At 42.2% G+C, this 22,399-nt stretch overlaps 2 protein-coding genes across 3 annotated transcripts in view; one reads left to right on the forward strand and one right to left on the reverse strand.

Moving 5' to 3' along the window:
• The first annotated feature begins 977 nt into the window (after positions 1 to 977).
• On the forward strand, positions 978 to 20,982 carry fam13c (family with sequence similarity 13 member C). Its single transcript, XM_031835654.1, has 10 exons — positions 978 to 1,658; positions 2,133 to 2,346; positions 2,534 to 2,675; positions 4,886 to 4,967; positions 5,225 to 5,430; positions 5,625 to 5,708; positions 5,827 to 5,934; positions 18,597 to 18,796; positions 18,909 to 19,010; positions 19,605 to 20,982. Exons 1-10 carry the CDS (start codon positions 1,466 to 1,468, stop codon positions 19,714 to 19,716), a joined length of 1,443 nt encoding a protein of 480 aa, XP_031691514.1. The 5' UTR covers positions 978 to 1,465; the 3' UTR covers positions 19,717 to 20,982.
• LOC109899756 (phytanoyl-CoA hydroxylase-interacting protein-like) overlaps positions 19,032 to 22,399 on the reverse strand; it is a 40,808-nt gene continuing 37,440 nt past the window's right edge. For both annotated transcript variants that reach the window (XM_020495260.2, XM_020495262.2), the window contains exon 5: positions 19,032 to 21,969. In XM_020495260.2, coding sequence (XP_020350849.1) covers positions 21,423 to 21,969 — 547 coding nt within the window. In that variant the 3' untranslated portion in view covers positions 19,032 to 21,422. The remainder of the gene's footprint in view (positions 21,970 to 22,399) is intronic.

Here is a 22,399-nt window from a genome sequence, read left to right on the forward strand (position 1 = left end):
CTTCATGGAAAACAAACAAAAAATGTCAGCAGCAACAGCCACAGAATGGTGGCAACTCTGCTGCTAGTGTTAGTGGTTCTGTAATGGCGAGGAGAGATCAAATTGGCGGCTGTACTGAAAACATCTGCCATGAGGTAAAGTAGTTCTGAAAGACAAAACAACCTTTTTGATATCCCTACATGGCCAGGGGCTGGTCCAGGTAAAGGAACAGAAAATACATTCTGGCCAGACAGAGATGCACAAGGAACATGTCAAATGAGTCAATTCTGTCTGTGCCTGAGGTACAGACAGACAGACAGACAGACAGACAGACAGACAGACAGACAGACAGACAGACAGACAGACAGACAGACAGACAGACAGACAGACAGACAGACAGACAGACAGACAGACAGACAGACAGACAGACAGACAGACAGACAGACAGACAGACAGACAGACAGACAGACAGACAGACAGACAGACAGACAGACAGACAGACAGACAGACAGACAGACAGTCTGTCTGTCTGTCTGTCTGTCTGTGTCTGTCTGTCTGTCGGTCGGTCGGTCTGTCTATCTGTCTGTCTGTGTGCGTTCATACAGGTTAGCGTTTGTGTGTGTGTGTGTGTGTGTGTGTGTGTGTGTGCACGTGCGTGTGTGTGAGTAATTGCCCCCTCCCTTTCCTCTGTCTCCTGTCTGACGCACACAGTTTTTTAAATGAATGAACAGCGAGAAGGAGGGGCTATAGCCTCACCAAATCATGATGTCAAACAAAACTGAATGAGCCCCCCTTTATCCCCCAGACTACCCTGGATCAAAACCTATTTTATCCTAGTACGGACGCTCACAGAACAACCCATGTCAACCCCCTAATGCGGCTCAGACTGAGCTAACAACGTCAGCCTTCCTTCTCTCCAATTAGAATGCTCAGCCTCACAACGTTGCCACGGAGACCCCCCCCCCCCCCCATCATATTCCCACACGCATGGTTTTCCCGAACGTTTCCCTGACGCTATGAATAATCCATCATGTGGAGGTGAGCCGGAGCAGCGGAAGCATCACGGGGAACGCAGACAGACCGGGAAAAACAGGGAAAACACAGATATGTGCAGACATACATGGATTCTACTGAATCACGCACAGTGATACTATGAGAATTACAGAACACAGGGATTTCACCGTTCTGAGGAAGCTGAGTACGCTGTCACACACACAGGGATCTAACTAATGGGATCACATGTGTATTCAGGTCTGAGGAAACCTAGGGGAGAGCAGAAACGAGACAAGATGCATTATGTGGCTGCTAACGTCATGTCTTACGCCACCCTTTTATAACTGAGGTGTTGGGCACACGGACACAACACAAGATCACTTTCCCTAAGGACAAGCCCTCTTAACTGCCATCATCAGGATTTTGCCTCTCCACCCCAGACAGGGGATCTGCACCCCTGTTTTACCTTCTCCAGACCCCTAATTCTGAAGGCATGTTCTGCTTCTGTTTCCAGAGCCCCTCCCTGAAGCAGCAAGCCCTGGAGGCTGAGCTGTGCACCTCGCCCCCCGGAACCCCCCAGGAGGACCTGGAACTCCCCCCTTGTACCAATGACTACCAGAGCCTAACCCCATCTCTCCAATCCCTCCCAAAACAGGGCCAGGACATCATCAGCACTTCACTGACAGGTAGGAGAACAACACCTTCCCTATCCCTCCTTTTCTTTAATCTCTTCCTCCTCTCCTATCTCTCTCAACCCTCGTCTCCTCGTAAGCGAATTGGTTATTCTCGTACTGTGTGATATCTTGTACAATATGATTGATGTTTAGTGCTTTTTTTGTGAGTGTCACTTCATCTGTCTTATGTTTAGTGGATAATATAAGCTCTTGTCAGTGTTAGCTTTGGGTGGGTATGTCTCATGCTTGCTTATCAAGTCACGATGCACCAGGATGCTCTAGATACAGTAGGAGCAGTGTGTGTATAAGGGCAGATATCTTTGGAGTATGTTCTGGATATGAGGTGAAGTTAGTTGTTTTTGACCAGTAGGACAGGTGCACAACTACACCACTAGCTTTGTATTAGTTTCAAACCTGTTAGTCTTCATTTCCTTTCTGTACTTTGACCCCATTGTCTCTCTCCCTCCACCCTCTGCTCCCTGTCAGAAGCCAGTCCGGTCCACAGGGCCCCCGTGTCTCTCTCTGAGGGGAGTAGCAGTGAGTGTCTGCTGACCCCTGGTCCTAGTCCTCTCCTCCAGCGCCTCGCGGCTGGCGACTGTCCCATTCCGTCCCCCCGCTGCCACAACCTCAGCCAGGGCCAGCGCTTCAACACAGACCCGGAAACTGCCCCATCCCCACCCTGCTCACAATACATCAGGATGTAAGAGACTGTGTTCAAGTGTTGTGTGTTTGTGTTCGGTTTTTGTGTGTGCATTCGGAAGGAGAGAGTATGTAGCTTTGTGTGTCCAAGGTTTATGCGTGTTAAGTGTGTGTTGTGTATTAGTGGGTGTGTCTTGGAAGCGTATGTGATGGATATTCTACCATTCTAGCTCTCCCTCCCTCACCAGGGCTCATTACACAGTCAGGACTGAACCAGCAGAGGGAGCTATCAAGAGCCCATCGGTCACAATGCTAAACAGACACATCCAGAACCTGAGGAAGAGGATCAGACATTTTGAGGAGCGCTTTGAGCAAGAGAGACACTACAGGGTGAGACAGTAAAACCATCAAACATCAACGTTTATTTACAACCATATTATAGCCCAGAGGCCAACCTTTTAGTTTCTGAATAAATCCATGGTTTGACTGATGAGAGCTTTAATACACCGTGTCTCATAAAGACAAAGCCCACTGGACAAACTGCAGAGAAACGTTGTTTCAACATAATTTGTCAACATATTGTGTGGAAAATACATTGGATTTGAAAAAAGTAATCAACCTCAACTGTTGTTTTGATGGTGAAATTTTAACCACAGGATTATGTCATCATGGTAACCACATTTCAACATAGACAACCCTTGTATAAAATATGTTGAATTTGTACAATTAAAACAACATCAGATCTTCAACGTTATATCTACTATCAGGGGAAAAAAACTATAGGGTGGGCAGCACCTCCTACTGGAAAATCTATCTATAGCTACCCTTTTAACCAAGACCAGCCCTGCTTAGCTATTTTTCACAAACTATTACCAATGTGCTATCGTGAGAATAAATGTTGAGAGAGCTCCACTTAAAAATGAAATAGATTCATTGTTGCTTTCGAAGTCATTCCAGTGTAGTTTTATCAGAGCAAATGAAATGATAGCACATATATCATAAATGATACTATTTAGGCCTATATAGATACCATTTGCAAAGTCATCAACACCTATTGTTTCAATTCAACCCAACTAAAAATAGACAGTACAACAGGCCTAGGGTTTCAAGCTCTAGTTGATTTCAAATGAAATGATATTTAGTGATATTGAATTGTGTTTAGTTGTCAACACAACCGAATATCAACATTCGAAGGAGATCTTCTGCTTTGACAGTTCTATGCCACTGACTTAGTCTGGCTTTAATTACAGCTTTTCTACAAAATAATAAATGATATGTTTGATTCTCGTCTCCATCCCAACGAAAAATGTAACTTAGAGAGTAGGACTAAATCAAATCAAACATGATTTAAGTGCATTTATATTTTTGATTTGATTTAGTCCTATTCTTTAGCTTAGATTTTTGTTTGAGATGAAGACGTGATTCCAACATATCACAAATACTGTAGCTAACCTCTCACAGTTACAATAAAAGGGGAAGTCAGCATTTTTGGGGGTGTATGATATTTGTGCGTTTAAACTTCCTCACTCATCATTATTCACGAATCATTCAGGATTATCTGTAATCATGGTAGCATCCACGTGAATGTAGAAGTGTTTAGAAACGTATTCTTATTTACAATAAAAGTGACTCCAAAATGACACAATATATTATTTACCATTCATTTCGATTGGGCACAAAATAATCTGAAACACAACCAAAACAAACAGCAAATGCATCCAACAAATTTGTAGAGTCACAAGCTTGATGAAGCCATTGTGTGTTATGAATATGGGACCAAATACTTAAACTTTTATTAGTTTAATACAGATATAAGTGCATTTTTCCCAATACTTTTGGTCCCCTAAAATGGGAGGACTGTGTACAAAATGTGCTGTAATTTTTAAACTGTTCACCCGAGATGGATGAAAATACCCTCAAATTAAAGCTGACAGTCTGTTTATATTAAAGCTGTTTCTGTTAATATGTTTACAATATGTATCTTTATCTTATCCGATTTGCCACAACTGAAGTTCTTTCTGGAAAAAAATCAGCAAATCAATAACACATTGTAAATTAAACTACTGTTCGTCTGTCTTTTTGAGTGGGTGAATATAGGTTGTAATCTCATTGATCAACGTCTCAGCTAAATATGACCCAATTATCCACATTGAAACAACATGGTGTGCCCAGTGGGAGGAATGCATTTCCTCCTGCTGAGTCAAAGAATCAAGGCCACAGACAGTCATATCTCCTCTCTCTCTTCCAAGCCAGTTTAGACTGGTTCAAACCGCTCTCTCTCTCACCAGACTCGACTTCCTTTTCCTTTTCTAAAGTGCCAACTCAGCCCAATACCAGCTGCACACAGCCTTAGGAAAAAGTTGATGGTTTGGGAACAGAATAATCCAATTCAAAGAGTTCTCCTACTGGATGTTTTCACACATTACACTCCTGTCTTTTCTATTGCTGTAGTTCTCGTTCCAGTAGAACACATGAGTTTAGTGTAGCTCCACCTAGTGTTTATGGACTGATAATAATGATAGGATATATTTAGCCATATATGAATATACCTCTTTCTATGTGTCATATATTCATGAGTTTGTGTTGTTTTTCTGTGGCAGCCAGCATACAATGATAAGACTGCCCACCCAGAAATATCTAGACTGATGCGAGACCTCACTAAGTCTCGCAAGCAGCTGAAAGGTAAGACTTTGACTTGTTGCAATCAGATGCATTTCAAAAACCCTGTGTGAACTGCTGCTGAAGTGAAAGAATGTAACACCAAGACACCATCTTGGTGGCTGTATAATGTATCATTATTATTTGTAAGGAAATGTTCATAATTATTTATGCCATTAAAAAATGTATATATTTGGGGAGGAGGGACATGTATTCTGAATCTATATTGATATTTGTATGAGTGTTCTATATTGTCAAATGGAACCTCTGTGTATGTGTAGAGCTGAAGCTGAAACAGTGTGTGGATGGGCTCAGAGAGCAGCAGAGAGGACGGAACACAGCTACATGCAGGTCCACCAGAGACCCCCAGGGGGCGATGGAGCACTACCAGAACAGTAACAACAAACCCTCACTGAAGGAGACTGTCGATAGCCTGAACAAGAGAATGATGGAGAAACGACAGGAGGGACTGCCAGATAACATCAAGGTAAAACGACACATCGTGAATTACCAGGTAATGCGATGGAAATGTACATAGTTATGAAATGACCTATTCTCAAACCAAGATTACTCTTGATTAGTTGAGTGTGTTATACTGTCAGTGTAACTCTGCTGTGGTCTATTACTCTTTGGTTTGGCCTTGTGTCTGACTGTATTGCCACTGGTTGGCTCCTGGTCCAGGAGATGACTCCGGCTCAGATGGCTGTGGAGAAGGTCACCCTGCAGAAGTGCCTGCTCCACTTTGAGAGCCTGCATGGACGACCGGTAAGACTGCCCAGTGTGCCTTGTAAATGTCTATTTTAGTGTAGCTTCTGAATGAGTAGCCATAATGTTTAATATGATTATATATATATTTTTTTTGTGTGTGTGTGTGTGTTTCCAGAGCACCAGGCAGGAGAAAACTCTGATGAAGCCCTTCTATGATCGCTACCGCCAGGTCAAACAGCAGCTCCTGTGTTCCTCCACCACCATCCCTTTCATCACCACAATAGTAAGTCTCACACACACACACACACACACACACACACACACACACACACACACACACACACACACACACACACACACAAGTAGTTTGGGGATGGGGTTGTGTGAGGAGATGTGGCTTAACTTCACATGTAATCAGGTGTATAGTGCTGGGGGAGCACCCTAGCTTTTTTCAATTTGAGAATACACAGAAAAATGTATTCTCATCAACTCTAAAATAAATTATATTTATTTACCACAAAAATTGCATGAAAATTATAGAATGACCAACCAAATAAAGACCTAGGCTGTAGCACCCTACAGGTAGGTAAATTGTGGTTTCTTCCCTGTATTCTCTCTGGTGAATGATGAAGAACTGTAGGCTACATGTGTGCAATGCAGAGGCCCATTGGAGGCTTGTCAACTTCAGAACATAAAATTTAAAAAAAATCATCACCTGTCTGCTTTGATGTTCATAAAACTCCACCGACCTGCTCTTGCGCAGTAGAACCCAGAACGATACAGTGCATTCGGAAAGTATTCAGACTCCTTGACTTTTTCCACATTTTGTTACATTACAGCCGTATTCTAAACTAGATTATTAATCTACACATAATGACAAAGCAAAAACAGTTACGTAGAACATTTTGCAAATGTATAAAAAAAACTTTAAAAAACTGAAACATCACATTTACAAAAGTATTCAGGTCCTTTACTCAGTACTGTCACCGCATTCTTATCGGCAGACTCAACAGCCTTGGTTTCGTAAATGACTGCCTCGCCTGGTTCACCAACTTCTTCTCAGATAGAGTTCAGTGTGTCAAATCTGAGGGCCTGTTGTCTGGACCTCTGGCAGTCTCTATGGGGGTGCCACAGGGTTCAATTCTCGGGCTGACTCTCTTCTCTGTATATATCAATGATGTCGCTCTTGCTGCTGGTGATTCTCTGATCCACCTCTACGCAGATGACACCATTCTGTATACTTCTGGCCTTTCTTTGGACGCTGTGTTAACAAACCTCCAAACGAGCTTCAATGCCATACAACACTCCTTCCGTGGCCTCCAACTGCCTTTAAATGCTATTAAAACTAAATGCATGCTCTTCAACCTGCCCACCCAACTAACATCACTACTCTGGACTGTTCTGACCGAGGATATGTGGACAACTACAAATACCTAGGTGTCTGGTTAGACTGTAAACTCCCCTTCCGGACTCACATTAAGCATCTCCAATCCAAAATTAAATCTAGAATCATCTTCCAATTTCGCAACAAAGCATTCTTCACTCATGCTGCCAAACATACCCTCGTAAAACTGACTATCCTACCGATCCTTGACTTAAGCGATGTAATTTACAAAATAGCCTCCAAAACTCTACTCAGCAAACTGGATGTAGTCTATCACAGTGCCATCCGTTTTGTCACCAAAACCCCATATATAACCCACCTCTGCGACCTGTATGCTCTCGTTGGCTGGCCCTCGCTACAGATTCGTCGCTAAACCCACTGGCTCCAGGTCGTCTATAAATCTTTGCTAGGTAAAGACCCACCTTATCTCAACTCACTGGTCACCATAGCAACACTCACGCGTAGCACGCGCTCCAGCAGGTATATTTCACTGGTCATCCCCATAGCCAACACTTACTTTCCTTCCAGTTCTCTGTTGCCAATTACTGGAACGAATTGCAAAAATCACTGAAGCTGGAGACTTACAGTGCCTTGCGAAAGTATTCGGCCCCCTTGAACTTTGCGACCTTTTGCCACATTTCAGGCTTCAAACAAAAAGATATAAAACTGTATTTCTTTGTGAAGAATCAACAACAAGTGGGACACAATCATGAAGTGGAACGACATTTATTGGATATTTCAAACTTTTTTAACAAATCAAAAACTGAAAAATTGGGCGTGCAAAATTATTCAGCCCCCTTCAGTTAATACTTTGTAGCACCACCTTTTGCTGCGATTACAGCTGTAAGTCGCTTGGGGTATGGTCTGGACTTTGACTTGGCCATTCTAACACCTGGATATGTTTATTTTTGAACCATTCCATTGTAGATTTTGCTTTATGTTTTGGATCATTGTCTTGTTGGAAGACAAATCTCCGTCCCAGTCTCAGGTCTTTTGCAGACTCCATCAGGTTTTCTTTCAGAATGGTCCTGTATTTGGCTCCATCCATCTTCCCATCAATATTAACCATCTTCCCTGTCCCTGCTGAAGAAAAGCAGGCCCAAACCATGATGCTGCCACCACCATGTTTGACAGTGGGGATGGTGTGTTCAGGGTGATGAGCTGTGTTGCTTTTACGCCAAACATAACGTTTTGCATTGTTGCCAAAAAGTTAAATTTGGTTTCATCTGACCAGAGCACCTTCTTCCACATGTTTGGTGTGTCTCCCAGGTGGCTTGTGGCAATCTTTAAACAACACTTTTTATGGATATCTTTAAGAAATGGCTTTCTTCTTGCCACTCTTCCATAAAGGTCAGATTTGTGCAATATACGACTGATTGTTGTCCTATGGACAGAGTCTCCCACCTCAGCTGTAGATCTCTGCAGTTCATCCAGAGTGATCATGGGCCTCTTGGCTGCATCTCTGATCAGTCTTCTCCTTGTATGAGCTGAAAGTTTAGAGGGACGGCCAGGTCTTGGTAGATTTGCAGTGGTCTGATACTCCTTCCATTTCAATATTATCGCTTGCACAGTGCTCCTTGGGATGTTTAAAGCTTGGGAAATCTTTTTGTATCCAAATCCGGCTTTAAACTTCTTCACAACAGTATCTCCGACCTGCCTGGTGTGTTCCTTGTTCTTCATGATGCTCTCTGCGCTTTTAACGGACCTCTGAGACTATCACAGTGCAGGTGCATTTATACGGAGACTTGATTACACACAGGTGGATTGTATTTATCATCATTAGTCATTTAGGTCAACATTGGATCATTCAGAGATCCTCACTGGACTTCTGGAGAGAGTTTGCTGCACTGAAAGTAAAGGGGCTGAATAATTTTGCACGCCCAATTTTTCAGTTTTTGATTTGTTCAAAAAGTTTGAAATATCGTTCCACTTCATGATTGTGTCCCACTTGTTGTTGATTCTTCACAAAAAAATACAGTTTTATATCTTTATGTTTGAAGCCTGAAATGTGGCAAAAGGTCGCAAAGTTCAAGGGGGCCGAATACTTTCGCAAGGCACTGTATATCTCCCTCTCTAACTTTAAGCATCAGCTGTCAGAGCAGCTTACCGATAACTGTACCTGTACACAGCCAATTTGTAAATAGCACACCCCAACTACCTCATCCCCATATTGTTATTTATCTTCTTGTTCTTTTGCACCCCAGTATCTCTAGTTGCACATCATCATCTGCACATCATCATCTGCACATCTATCACAGTGTTAACGTTAAATTGTAATTATCTCACCTCTATGGCCTATTTATTGCCTTACCTCCCTACTATTCTACATTTGCACACGCTGTACATAGGAAAAATATATTGTGGTATTGACTATACATTTGTTTATGTGTAACTCTGTTGTTTTTGACGCATCTTGGTCATGTCGCAGTTGTAAATGAGAACTTGTTCTCAACCAGCCTACCTGGTTAAATAAAGTTGAAATAAATCAAAATAAATGAAACTTTGTTGAAGCACCTTTGGCAGCGATTACAGCCTTGAGTCTTCTTGGGTATGACACTACAAGCTGGGCACACCTGTATTTGGGGAGTTTCTCCCATTCTTCTCTGCAGATCCTCTAAAGCTCTGTCAGGTTGGATAGGCAGCGTTGCTGTACAGCTTTTTTCAGTTCTCTCCAAAGATGTTCGATTGGGTTCAAGTTCTGGCTGGGCCACTCAAGGACATTCAGAGACTTGTCCCGAAGCCACTCCTGTGTTGTCTTGGCTGTGTGCTTAAGGTCGTTGTCCTGTTGAAAGTTGGACCTTTACCCCAGTCTGAGGTCCTGAGCACTCTGGTGCAGGTTTTCATCAAGGATCTCTCTATACTTTGCTCCGTTCATCTTTCCCTCGATCCTGACTAGTCTCTCAGTACCTGCCGCTGAAAAATATCCCCACAGCATGATGCTGCCACCACCATGCTTCATCTTAGGGATGGTGCCAGGTTTCCTCCAGACGTGACGCTTGGCATTCAGGCCAAAGAGTTAAATCTTGGTTTCATCAGACCAGAGAATCTTGTTTCTCATGATCTGAGAATCCTTTAGGTGCCTTTTGGCAAACTCCAAGCGGGCTGTCATTTGCCTTTTACTGGTCACTCTATCATAAAGGTCTGATTGGAGTGCTGCAGAGATGGTTGTCTTTCTGCAATGTTCTCCCATCTCCAAAGAGGAATTCTGAAGCTCTGTCAGAGTGACCATCGGGTTCTTGGTCACCTTCCGACCAAGGCCCTTCTCCCTTGACTTCTCAGTTTGGCAGGGCTGCCAGCTCTAGGAAGAGCCTTGGTGGTTCCAAACTTCTTCCATTGAAGAATGACGGAGGCCTCTGTGTTCTTGGGACCTTCAATGCTGCAGAATTTGTTTGGTACCCTGCTGATCTGTTCCTCGACACAATCCTGTCTTTGAGCTCAACGGACAATTTCTTCGACCTCATGGCTTGGTTTTTGCACTGTCAACTGTGGGACTTTATATAGACAGGTGTGTGCCTTTCCAAATCATGTCCAATCAATACAATTGTCCACAGGTGGACTCCATTCAAGTTGTAGAAACATCCAAAGGACGATCAATGGAAACAGGATGCACTTGAGCTCAATTTCGAGTATCTTAGCAAAGGGTCTGAATACTTATGTAAATAAGGTATTTCTGTTTTTTACTTTTGATAAATTTGCAAAAATGTCTAAAAACCTGTTTTGACTTTGTCATTATGGGGTATTGTGTGTAGATTGATGAGGGGAAAAATATTTAATCCATTTAAGAGTAAGGCCGTTGTCACGTCCTGACCATAGAAAGCTTTTATTTATTTTATTTTCTATGGTAGAGTAGGTCAGGGCGTGACTGGGGGGTTGGTCTAGTTTATATATATTTTTTATATGTGTGGTTCTAGGTTCATTTTGAATGTTGGTGATTTGTATGATTTCCAATTAGAGGCAGCTGGTTATCGTTGTCTCTAATTGGGGATCATACTTAAGTAGATTTTTTTCCACTTGTGGGTTATGGGATATTGTTTATGTTTAGTTGCCTGTTCGCACTGCATTGTCGTCACAGTTCGTTTATTCTTTATTTGTTTTGTATTTGCTTAATAAGTTCCACTTTATTCATTAAAAGTATGTGGAACTCAAAGTACTCTGCCCCTTGGTCCGACCATCTTTATTACGAACACCGTGACAGCCGTAAAGTAACAAAATATAGAAAATGTCAAGGGTTCTGAATACTTTCTGAACGCACTGTATGTGACCACTTGGTTACAGCAACACCGTTCTGCTGAGGACACCCAAACCAGAGTGGCCACTGTAAAGCCCAAGAGCCTGACCCTCTCTGGAAGTTGCTGTAGCCCTGCTTGGGATCTTTAGCCTATATTAACTATTGGTTGAGACACAGGGCCTTTTAGGGTAGGCTATTTCAGGGTGGGAAATTAGGCCAAGTTGAAGGTAATAATGCATTTAAGTTTATTGCGTCTCAATGTAGTTTATTGAGATGCGTGAATGCACCACACCAAAATCTTGATTGTATGGCCATTTTAAAACACATTTCTTGCAATTCTACGTAGTAATGATTTATATTCACTACTTGGTCAATTGATTTGATGATTAAATCTCTGCAAGTAAATTATATGAATTGATAGTTCTGGCCTTTGTTTTCTTTTATTCTGTAATAGGGTATATTGTAACCATGTGTTCAAGCTAATCAAATCAATGTTTATTTAGCACTGTCCTTATACAACCAAGAAGAGCGCTCCAATCATTTACAATAACACTTATCAAGTTATGTTGCCTACACCTAATAGTCCTACTCATCATTATTATTATTATAAATGATCACTTTTCACAATGGTGTTCATTTAGTAAAGTTAGATCGAAGCTGAATCAATGTCTTGTATTTTATATAACTGAACCAAATAGCATAGCAGGCCTTTAACATGACTGTTACACCAAAAAAAACTACAGTTGAAGTCGGACGTTTACATACACTTTAGCCAAATACATTTAAACTAAGTTTTTCACAATTACTGAGATTTAATCCTAGTAAAGGTTCCCTGTCTTAGGTCAGTTAGGATCACCACTTTATTTTAAGAATGTGAAATGTCAGAATAATAGTAGAGAGAATGATTTAATTCAGCTTCTATTTATTTCATCGCATTCCTGAAGTTGACATATACTCAATTAGTATTTGGTAGCATTGCCTTTAAATTGTTTAACTTGGGACAAACATTTCAGGTAGCCTTTCACAAGCTTCCCACAATAAGTTGGGTGAATTTTGGCCCATTCCTCGTGACAGAGCTGGTGTAACGGAGTCAGGTTTGTAGGCCTCCTTGTTCGCACACGCTTTTTCAGTTCTGCCCACATATCTTCAATAGGATTGAGGTCAGGGCTTTGTGATGGCCACTTCAATACCTTGAATTTGTTATCCTTAAGTCATTTTGCCACAACTTTGGAAGTATGCTTGGGGTCATTGTCCATTTGGAAAACTGATTTGTGGCCAAGCTTTAACTTTATGACCTGATGTCTTGAGATGTTGCTTCAATATATCCACATAATTTTCCTCCCTCATGAAGCCATCTATTTTGTGAAGTGCACCAGTCCTTCCTGCAGCAAAGCACCCCCACAACATAATGATGCCACCCCCGTGCTTCACGGTTGGGATGGTGTTCTTCGGCTTGCAAGTCTCCCCTTTTTCCTCCAAACATAACGATGGTCATTATGGCCAAACAGTTATATTTTATTTCATCAGACCAGAGAACCTTTGTCCCCTTTTGCAGTTTCAAACCGTAGTCTGGCTTTTTTTTATGGTGGCTTTGGAGCAGTGGCTTCTTCCTTGCTGAGCGGCCTTTCAGGTTATGTCGATATAGGACTTGTTTTACTGTGGATTTTAATACTTTTGTACCTGTTTCCTCCAACACAAGGTCCTTTGCTGTTGTCCTGGGATTGATTAGCAATTTTCGCACCCAAGTATGTTCATCTCTAGGAGAAAGAACTTGTCTCCTTCCTGAGCGTCATGACGACTGCGTGGTCCCATGGTGTTTATACTTGCGTACTATTGTTTGTACAGATAAACATGGTACCTTGTGACTTGTGAAGGTCTACAATTCTTTTTCTGAGGTCTTGGCTGATTTCTTTTCCCATGATGTCAATCAAAGAGGCACTGAGTTTGAAGGTTGGCCTTGAAAACGATCCACAGGTACACTTCCAATTGATTCAAATGATGTCAATTAGCATATCAGAAGCTTCTAAACCATGACATAATTTTCTGAAATTTTCCAAACTGTTTAAAGGCACAGTCAACTTAGTGTATGTAAACTTCTGACCCACTGGAATTGTGATACAGTGAATTATAAGTGAAATAATCTGTCTGTAAACAATTGTTGAAAAAATTACTTGTGTCATGCACAAACTAGATGTCCTAACCGACTTGCCAAAACTATAGTTTGTTAACAAGAAATTTGTGGAGTGGTTGAAAAACGAGTTTTAATGACTCCAACCTAAGTGTATGTAAACTTCTGACTTCAACTGCAATTTCTAATGAGATTTTTGGATGGTTAGCTTAAGCTGAATAGTAAAATAAATAGTATAATGCGCCACTATGCGGAGCCACTATGCAGGATATATGCTTTGATTGGTTCAAAATACAAGAAATTTGAACTTCATCTGCTATAATTTGTTCACTAAACAGAGATTCAAGAAGATTGAAATGCATAGGCTATTCCCATGAAACTGATTGAGATCAATCAAATGATTGGCATGGAGATGCAGTTTCACCGGTAAAACTTGAATAATTATAATTCACGATTGACAGTGATGACGGCCTATTTAGAAATTAGGTATGCCTAACTTGGTGTTTGAGGGTATTAAAAATATTACAATTTCTTGAGACAATATGTGTGGGCATAGACGAACGTTGCAATTGGAGGATGCATTTTAGGCATCATTTTTTTAATAACAAGGCTATCCAACCCTGTTTCTGGAGAGCTACCATCCTGTAGGTTTTCATTTTCAAGCCTAATTTAGTGCACCTGATTCTAATAATTAGCTGGTTGATAAGATTAATCGAGTTAGTTACAACTGGGGTTGTAGTGAAACCCTACAGGACAGTAGCACTTCAGGAACAGGGCTGAAGTGCCATGATAGGCTATTCAATAGGCTACATCTGTCAGTACAAACTTTGATTGAGGAAATGTTGACGTCATTTACATATTTCTTTGCACTCCCTCATCTAAAAATAATTTGCGATACACCACTGCAAGTAAGATCTTTGGTAGGTCTGTAACCAGTGGTGTCTGTATGTGTTCCATTCTGGCTTCATCCATCTGAGCAGAAACCAAAATGCAACTGCCCCATGCTCATTACGAACAGGGTAATAAAGGACCTAGAATGACAGGACCATGGACAACTCCTCCTCCGTTCACCTGCTATTTTGATCTGCCACTGACCACACCTCTCTTTCGTGTCGTCTGAGATTCCCAAAGGTTGGAAAGCAGCTGCGGTCATCCCCCTCTTCAAAGGGGGACACACTCTTGACCCAAACTGCTACAGACCTATATCTATCCTACCCTGCCTTTCTAAGGTCTTCGAAAGTGTCACGACTTCCGCCGAAGTTGGTTCCCCTATCTGTTCGGGCGGTGCTCGGTGGCCTTCGTCACCGTCCTACTAGCTGCTACCGATCCCTTTTTTGTTTGTCTGTTGGTTTTGTCTTATTAGTTTCACCTGTGTGTATTTTGGTATAATTAGTTTCCCTATATGTAGTAGTTTGACCCGCCCTTGTTTTGTGCGGGATTGTTTTTTGTTACTCTGTTGGTTGTGGTTTCATGTTTGTATTCTCCGGACTGTTTGGTCCTGTGTTTGGGCTGGTCTGTTTTATGCGCCCTGTATGTTGGCGTGACCGTTTTTTGCCGGAGAATAAATTATGATTTACCGAACCCTGCTCTCTGCGCCTGACTCCAACCCACCACTCCTAGTAGGCTGTGACAGAAAGCCAAGTCAACAAACATATTACCGACCATTTAGAATCTCACCATACCCTCTCTGCTATGCAATCTGGTTTCAGAGCTGGTCATGGGTGCACCTCAGCCACGATCAAGGTCCTAAACGATATCTTAACCGCCATCGATAAGAAACATTACTGTGCAGCCGTATTCATTGATCTGGCCAAGGCTTTCGACTCTGTCAATCACCACATCCTCATCGGCAGACTCAACAGCCTTGGTTTCTCAAATGATTGCCTCGCCTGGTTCACCAACTACTTCTCTGATAGAGTTCAGTACGTCAAATCGGAGGGTCTTTTGTCCGCACCTCTGGCAGTCTCTATGGGGGTGCCACAGGGTTCAATTCTTGGACCGACTCCCTTCTCTGTATACATCAATGATGTCGCTCTTGCTGCTGGTGAGTCTCTGATCCACCTCTACACAGACAACACCATTCTGTATACTTCTGGCCCTTCTTTGAACACTGTGTTAACAACCCTCCAGGCAAGCGTCAATGCCATACAACTCTCCTTCTGTGGTCTACAAGTAAAACTAAATGCATGCTCTTCAACCGATCGCTGCCTGCACCTGCCCGCCTGTCCAACATCACTACTCTGGACGGCTCTGACTTAGAATACGTGGACAACTACAAATACCTAGGTGTCTGGTTAGACTGTAAACTCTCCTTCCAGACCCACATCAAACATCTCCAATCTAGAATTGGCTTCCTATTTCGAAACAAAGCAACCTTCACTCATGCTGCCAAACATACCCTTGTAAAACTGACCATCCTACCAATCCTCGACTTTGGCGATGTCATTTACAAAATAGCCTCCAATACCCTACTCAACAAATTGGATGCAATCTATCACTGTGCCATCCGTTTTGTCACCAAAGCCCCATATACTACCCACCATTGCGACCTGTACGCTCTCATTGGCTGGCCCTCGCTTCATACTCGTCGCCAAACCCACTGGCTCCATGTCATCTACAAGACCCTGCTAGGTAAAGTCCACCCTTATCTCAGCTCGCTGGTCACCATAGCATCACCCACCTGTAGCACGCGCTCCAGCAGGTACATTTCACTGGTCACCCCCAAAACCAATTCTTTCTTTGGCCGCCTCTCCTTCCAGTTCTCTGCTGCCAATGACTGGAACAGACTACAAAAATCTCTGAAACTGGAAACACTTATCTCCCTCAATAGCTTTAAGCACCAGCTGTCAGAGCAGCTCACAGATTACTGCACCTGTACATAGCCCACCTATAATTTAGCCCAAACAACTACCTCTTTCCCAACTGTATTTATTTGATTTGATTTATTTATGTTGCTCCTTTGCACCCCATTATTTTTATTTCTACTTTGCACATTCTTCCACTGCAAATCTACCATTCCAGTGTTTTACTTGCTATATTGTATTTACTTTGACACCATGGCCTTTTTTTGCCTTTACCTCCCTTATCTCACCTCATTTGCTCACAACATATATCGACTTGTTTCTACTGTATTGACTGTTTGTTTGTTTTACTCCATGTGTAACTCTGTGTCGTTGTATGTGTCGAACTGCTTTGCTTTATCTTGGCCAGGTCGCAATTGTAAATGAGAACTTGTTCTCAACTAGCCTACCTGGTTAAATAAAGGTGAAATTCATTCTTCTCTATGTACATTGTCATAGCCTACACTTGGATTAGTCTACATTGTAATTCATTAAACCGGACTGGAATATTTTACAGCACCAGCATTGCAATCCAATGTATTCACGATTTATGCAATAACCTGAGATATATTGCTGTGTTTTACATTTGGGCTATGCTATAGAAGGCTATATCGGTCCCCTAATACAGGAATAATAAAGGCCCAGCCCAGTTTTTTATATTTTTTATCCCAAATTATATACAGTACTAGTCAAGTTTGGACACACCAACTCATCCCAAACCATCTCAATTGGGTTGAGGTTGGGTGATTGTGGAGGCTAGGTCAACTGATGCAGCACTCCATCACTCTCCTTCTTGGTCAAATAGCCCTGATGTGTGTTGGGTCATTGTCCTGTTGAAAAACAAATGATATTCCCACTAAACCCAAGCCAGATGGGATGGTATATTGCTGCAGAATGCTGTGGTAGCCATGCTGGTTAAGTGTACCGTGAATTCTAAATAAATCAGACAGTGTCACCACAAAGCATCCCCACACCTCCTCCTTCATGCTTCACGGTGGGAACCACATATGCGGAAATCATCCGTTCACCTACTTGTTCACCTGCGTTCACCTGTCACGTTCTTTCAAAATCGAACCCAGAAGCAGACCAGGACAAGGAGAGTTGGAGGAAAGGTGAGTATTTATTTACAAGTGAATGTGAATGGGTAGATGTATCCAGGTGGCGTAGCGGGCAGCGGTGGTGAGTTGATGAGAGTAAATAGGTGGATCCAATGGGGTAGCGGAATCCTCCGACGACCAGGCGGGAATGGGGTAAATGATCCGGGTGAGTAACTGAAGACAGAACAAACGGAGGTAAGTTTAAGGCAAGCAATACGTAAAAAACAACTAAACAAATTCTATCCAACTTGAGGCTGATACTATGGCACAACATACTGTTCATGGCTAACGATCCGGCAGGGAATGGATGTCAGGTCAGAGCTTTTGAAGGGGAGAGGTGATGATCAGGACAGGTGTGCAGATTACTGATGGGATACAGGTGCGGGTGAACATCATCTCCTAACAAGCTAATTCGCCCGGCAACCAGACAGGGTGCGTTCCAGGACACCGGAAACACACTCCAGGACAGAAACACAGGCAAACACAGACTCAGGAAGCGGGATTCGTGACATCACCTGCATCTCACAAAGACATGCGTTCACCTGTGTCTCACAAAGACATGGTGGTTGGAACTAAACATCTCAGATTTGGACTCATCAGACCAAAGGACAGATTTCCACCAGTGTAATATCCATTGCTCATGTTTCTTAGCCCAAGCAAGTCTCTACTTCTTATTGGTGTCCTTTAGTAGTGGTGTCTTCAACCATGAAGGCCTGATTCACGCAGTCTCCTCTGAACAGTTGATGTTGAGATGTGTCTGTTACTTGAACTCTGTGAAGCATTTTTTTGGGCTGCAATTTCTGAGGCTGGTAACTCTAATGAACTTATCCTCTGTAGCAGAGGTAACTCTGGGTTTTCCTTTAAAGTTCTTGAAATTGACTGACCTTTATGTCTTAAAGTAATGATGGACTGTCATTTCTTCTTGCTTATTTGAACTGTTCTTGCCATAATATGGACTTGGTCTTCTGTATACCACACCTACCTTGTCACAACACAACTGATAGGCTCAAATATATTAAGAAGAAAATAAAATCCACAAATTAACTTAACAAGGCACACGTGTTAATTGAAATAGATTCCAGGTGACTAACTCATGAAGCTGGTTGAGAGAATGCCAAGAGTGTGCAAAGCTGTCATCAGGCAAAGGGTGGCTACTTTGAAGAATGTGTTTATCACTTTTTGGTTACTACATAATTCCACATTTGTTATTTCATAGTTTTGATGTCTTCACTATTATTCTACAGTCTCTGTGCTCTGATTCCCTACAGGAGGAAGAGGAGTGTTCTGATGAAGAGTATGTGGACAGCCCCTGGCTACCTCATACAGCGTTGCACTGTGTGTCTTCAGAAGAGTCACTGTGTCTACCGCATAATGAGGTCGCCAACACACCTCTCGTGTCGCCTCTGGAGGAGATCAAAAGTCTACATCCACCCAGCGTCACCACAGCAACACTGCACGAGGCATCAAGGTATGCCCCTGGTTAACTTCTCTTGCTAGTCCATAGATTCATTTTGGAGTGCGGCCTTGCTGTATGTATTCTTGTCTCACTCCTCTCTGTGACCCCTCCTACTGTACTGTAGATCAGAGTTACTGGAGCAGCTGAGGGTGACACGAGCAGAGAAGAAGAGGCTCCGTTCAGTACTCCGAGACTTTGAGGACCACTTCTACACACAGACCGACAGGTAAGACTCGTTACACTTCACTGTTTGCTTTTTCTTTAATTTTCTTTTAACAAACTGGAACATTTGGTATCCATAGTTCAACAATGCCTTGTGAAAAATAAAATAAAAACATCCACCAAAAGAATTCAGCAGAATGATACAACAGCGTGATGCACACTCACGTTATTACGACACAAAGAAGTACTTAGGAGAGAGACAGAGAAATAGACAACTGCTCTGAACTACAGTATACACATCTTTTGTACATGTAGCTGTTTTTTTTAAAAATAGGGCTCTATTCAATCTGTAACACTGAAGCATTACAGATTCCCCAATAGAAATGTAAAGTCCATTTCCGATTGAGCCGACATAAGCAGCGTTTACCATGAATGCATTCTCCACCTAAGTGGGAACATTGCCTTTAAATTTCAATCATGCTGTAAAGCTGAATTTCCGTGATGCAGATTGAATAGAGCCCTAAAATACAATGCTTTAATTACAATACTCACTGTACAATGTTATCTGAATAAGGCAACACAAGGACTATACCAGTAAAGGAAGCTGCAGCTTGTCTAAAATATTAAGATAGTATGTTTCTCTTCCTCGTCTTTAAAGGAATGCCCAGAAAGAGGACCGCGGGCCCATGGCAGAGGAGTACTGCGAGTACAAGAACCTAAAAGCTAAACTCCACTTACTGGAAGCCCTGCTCAGTAAACAGGATACTTAGAAGACTGTCTAAGCTTCCTTCACAGTGGGTCTTTTATTTTGAAACACTTTTTTACTCATTTATAGGACCTTTAGTTTCTGAACAATTTTCAAAGTGAAATACCGGTACTTCTTGTCATGTTTCATGCCATGGTTACATGGTGATGCACTTTAAATTACTTTGATGTTGACTGACTCTCACTTTGGTTAAGAGTGATGGCAAGATGATACAAGAGTTGCTGGGCGACATCCAACAATTTTTTGTCCCATAACAAGTACTTTGTTATTTATGATAACAAATGATATTTTATGCAACTGATGGAATTATAATATTTTATGCAACTGATGTAGCGAGTGTAACAGTTTAATTTGAAAGAAACAAAGAGAACAAATATAACACAGTTGATGTTAGATACATGTTATCAATTTCTAAGCTATTTTATGACACTATTGTTACTTGCATTTTCTTCTCGCAAAACTATTCTCGGTATAACAGGTGGTGTACTATGTTCAAATGTGGCACTTTGAAAAGTGCAATCTTGGCAAGGAGGATATGTCATCCAAATATACAATCCGACAATCCTGTAGAATATTTGTGTATGTCAATCAGTTTTTAGTCCCACTTTGTACTATGATATGTATTAGTTAATAGTTGACATGATGCATTGTGGCAATTCAAGTTATACATTACCTTGAAAAAAAATGTGTGAATGTTGGCATAGGGCAAGTTACTCCTGCAGTCAAATGTGTTTTTCATCCCAAAATGCCATTCTTTACTATGATCAGATCTCTTGACATTGTGCACTTCTGGTTTCTATATATATCAGTAAAAAATAAATATTTTCACACTTAAATTTGCTAAACACAGTCTATGGTTTCCTTATAACTAGAATAAATAAAACATAACATTGCAGTTGACAGCATCATGCTTTTAAAGGTTAACAAGTAGTAATTACCAAGTTGATCTCAGAGTTAATTTGCTTTTTAGTGGCTGTTGCATTAGTATTGTTATTCTACAGCAAGTTATTTCCATTTGTGATACCTTTGGCATAAAGATGATGATACTGCAGCCCTAAATTAGTACCAGTCTCTGCCAATAGAGGGAGGGAGGTATGGAGTAACTTGGACAAAACTAACACCTTCCAGAAGAGACAGAAAAAGAGGAACACAACCACCTGTCTACCTGGACTGAAGTGAACAGAAAAGGTCAAAGGGAGAAGGAGATGTTTGAAAAACAACAGGAGGGAAAATCTATGAGAAAAGCTGTGTGAATAAATGCAGGCAACAATGAATGTTTGGTTAGAACATTTAAAGGGATCAGTCAGTTAATTGACCAGTGTTGGCTAGCCGGTTTGGATGATGCTGACAAAGGGTTGTTGGGGTCCCACACTTAAGCTGTAGATCTTTCAGTTGGGGCTCCTCCCTCTTTTGCATTGTTTCTCTTCTGATGGGGTTGGCGGGAGGCTGGAATAGAGTTCGACACTTTTGGGAGGGTGGTCCTTGAAGGATGTAAAGGGTTATGGATGATGTGTTTTGTTTATGTGTATGTTTGTGTGTGTATGCTATTGGATTGTGAATTCTAGCACCGCACCCAGTTACATTTCTTTCACAGTCTGGGTCCCTCTTTTGCACTGTTCTTCTTTTGGGAGGGTGGTTCTTTGTGGATATAGAGGTGTGTAAAGGTTGGGGTTGCATGTGTTTGTAGCACAGGTCCAGTCCAGTCTCCCACTAGCGTCCCACGCTGATGTTGCAGGTCTTGCAGCTGGGGTCCTTCTTGGCGTTGACAGTAGAAAGACTCATAAGCTGGTGCCCGCTGATCTCTGCCACCGTGCCCAGCACCAGGTCCACGGGATCCGTGTAAATCACCTCCAGGATCACATCCTGGGCGTGCCGGAACACCAGCGCCCCGTCGCCCGCCTCCTCGTCCAGCGTGCACGTCAGGAAGTGGTTGTTGGTGACGTCGAGCGCTTGCAGCCTTGCCTTGCAGAAGTCATCGCCGGGCGAGCCCTGTGGGGCCAGCACCAGTATGACGTAGTGGTAGGCTGTATACATGCAGTAGAAGTCCCCGAAGTAGAGGTTAGTCTTGGGGTTGAACAGGGTCTCAGCCTGGATCTCAAAGCGTGTGCGGCCGTAGGGGGAATCCTGGGGGGGCTTGCCTGTGTTGAACTCTGTGTTGCAGCTGAAGTAGAGGCCCTCCAGCTTTCCGCTGATAGGTGAGCCGTGGCTTCCACTGTTGTCCTTCACTGCTGGCAGCATGCGGTTCCCATGCACCTCCCTGGAGAGGAAACATGGACAACTGTCTGAGTATTCACTATACTATAGATTACAATGCATCATCAATACAACCAGGCATTGATAATGCAAACAAGTTCTCAGAAAGGCTCCATTTCGGAAACAATGAGTAAAAATACAGATCTAGGGCTCGATTCAATCCATATCATCAAAAATTCAGTGTTTCTAGCGAGATTGAAATTTCATGGTCATTTCAGATTTAAGCTGACATATGCTGTGTTTACCGAATGCAGTCTTCTCAAAATGTATATCTCACTGTAGCTCAGATCTTCAGCACAACGGATTGAATCGAGCCCCTAATAAATGTAATCTAGGGCTGAATTCAATTGTTATCACAGAAGTATCACGGAAGATCTGCGTTATAGCTCAATTTAGATTTAAAGGTGTCACGAGAATTTCCAATCCCAATGATA

This window comes from Oncorhynchus kisutch, linkage group LG11 (assembly GCF_002021735.2).
Source record: "Oncorhynchus kisutch isolate 150728-3 linkage group LG11, Okis_V2, whole genome shotgun sequence".
Classification (NCBI taxonomy): Eukaryota; Metazoa; Chordata; class Actinopteri; order Salmoniformes; family Salmonidae; genus Oncorhynchus; species Oncorhynchus kisutch.

Coding starts and splice junctions, on each gene's coding strand:
- fam13c (XM_031835654.1), top strand. CDS start 1,466: ATGTTCTGCTTCTGTTTCCAGAGCCCCTCCCTGAAGCAGCAAGCCCTG. Junction 2,347..2,533: donor TGCTCACAATACATCAGGAT/GTAAGAGACTGT, acceptor CTCCCTCACCAG/GGCTCATTACACAGTCAGGA. Junction 5,431..5,624: donor GACTGCCAGATAACATCAAG/GTAAAACGACAC, acceptor CTCCTGGTCCAG/GAGATGACTCCGGCTCAGAT.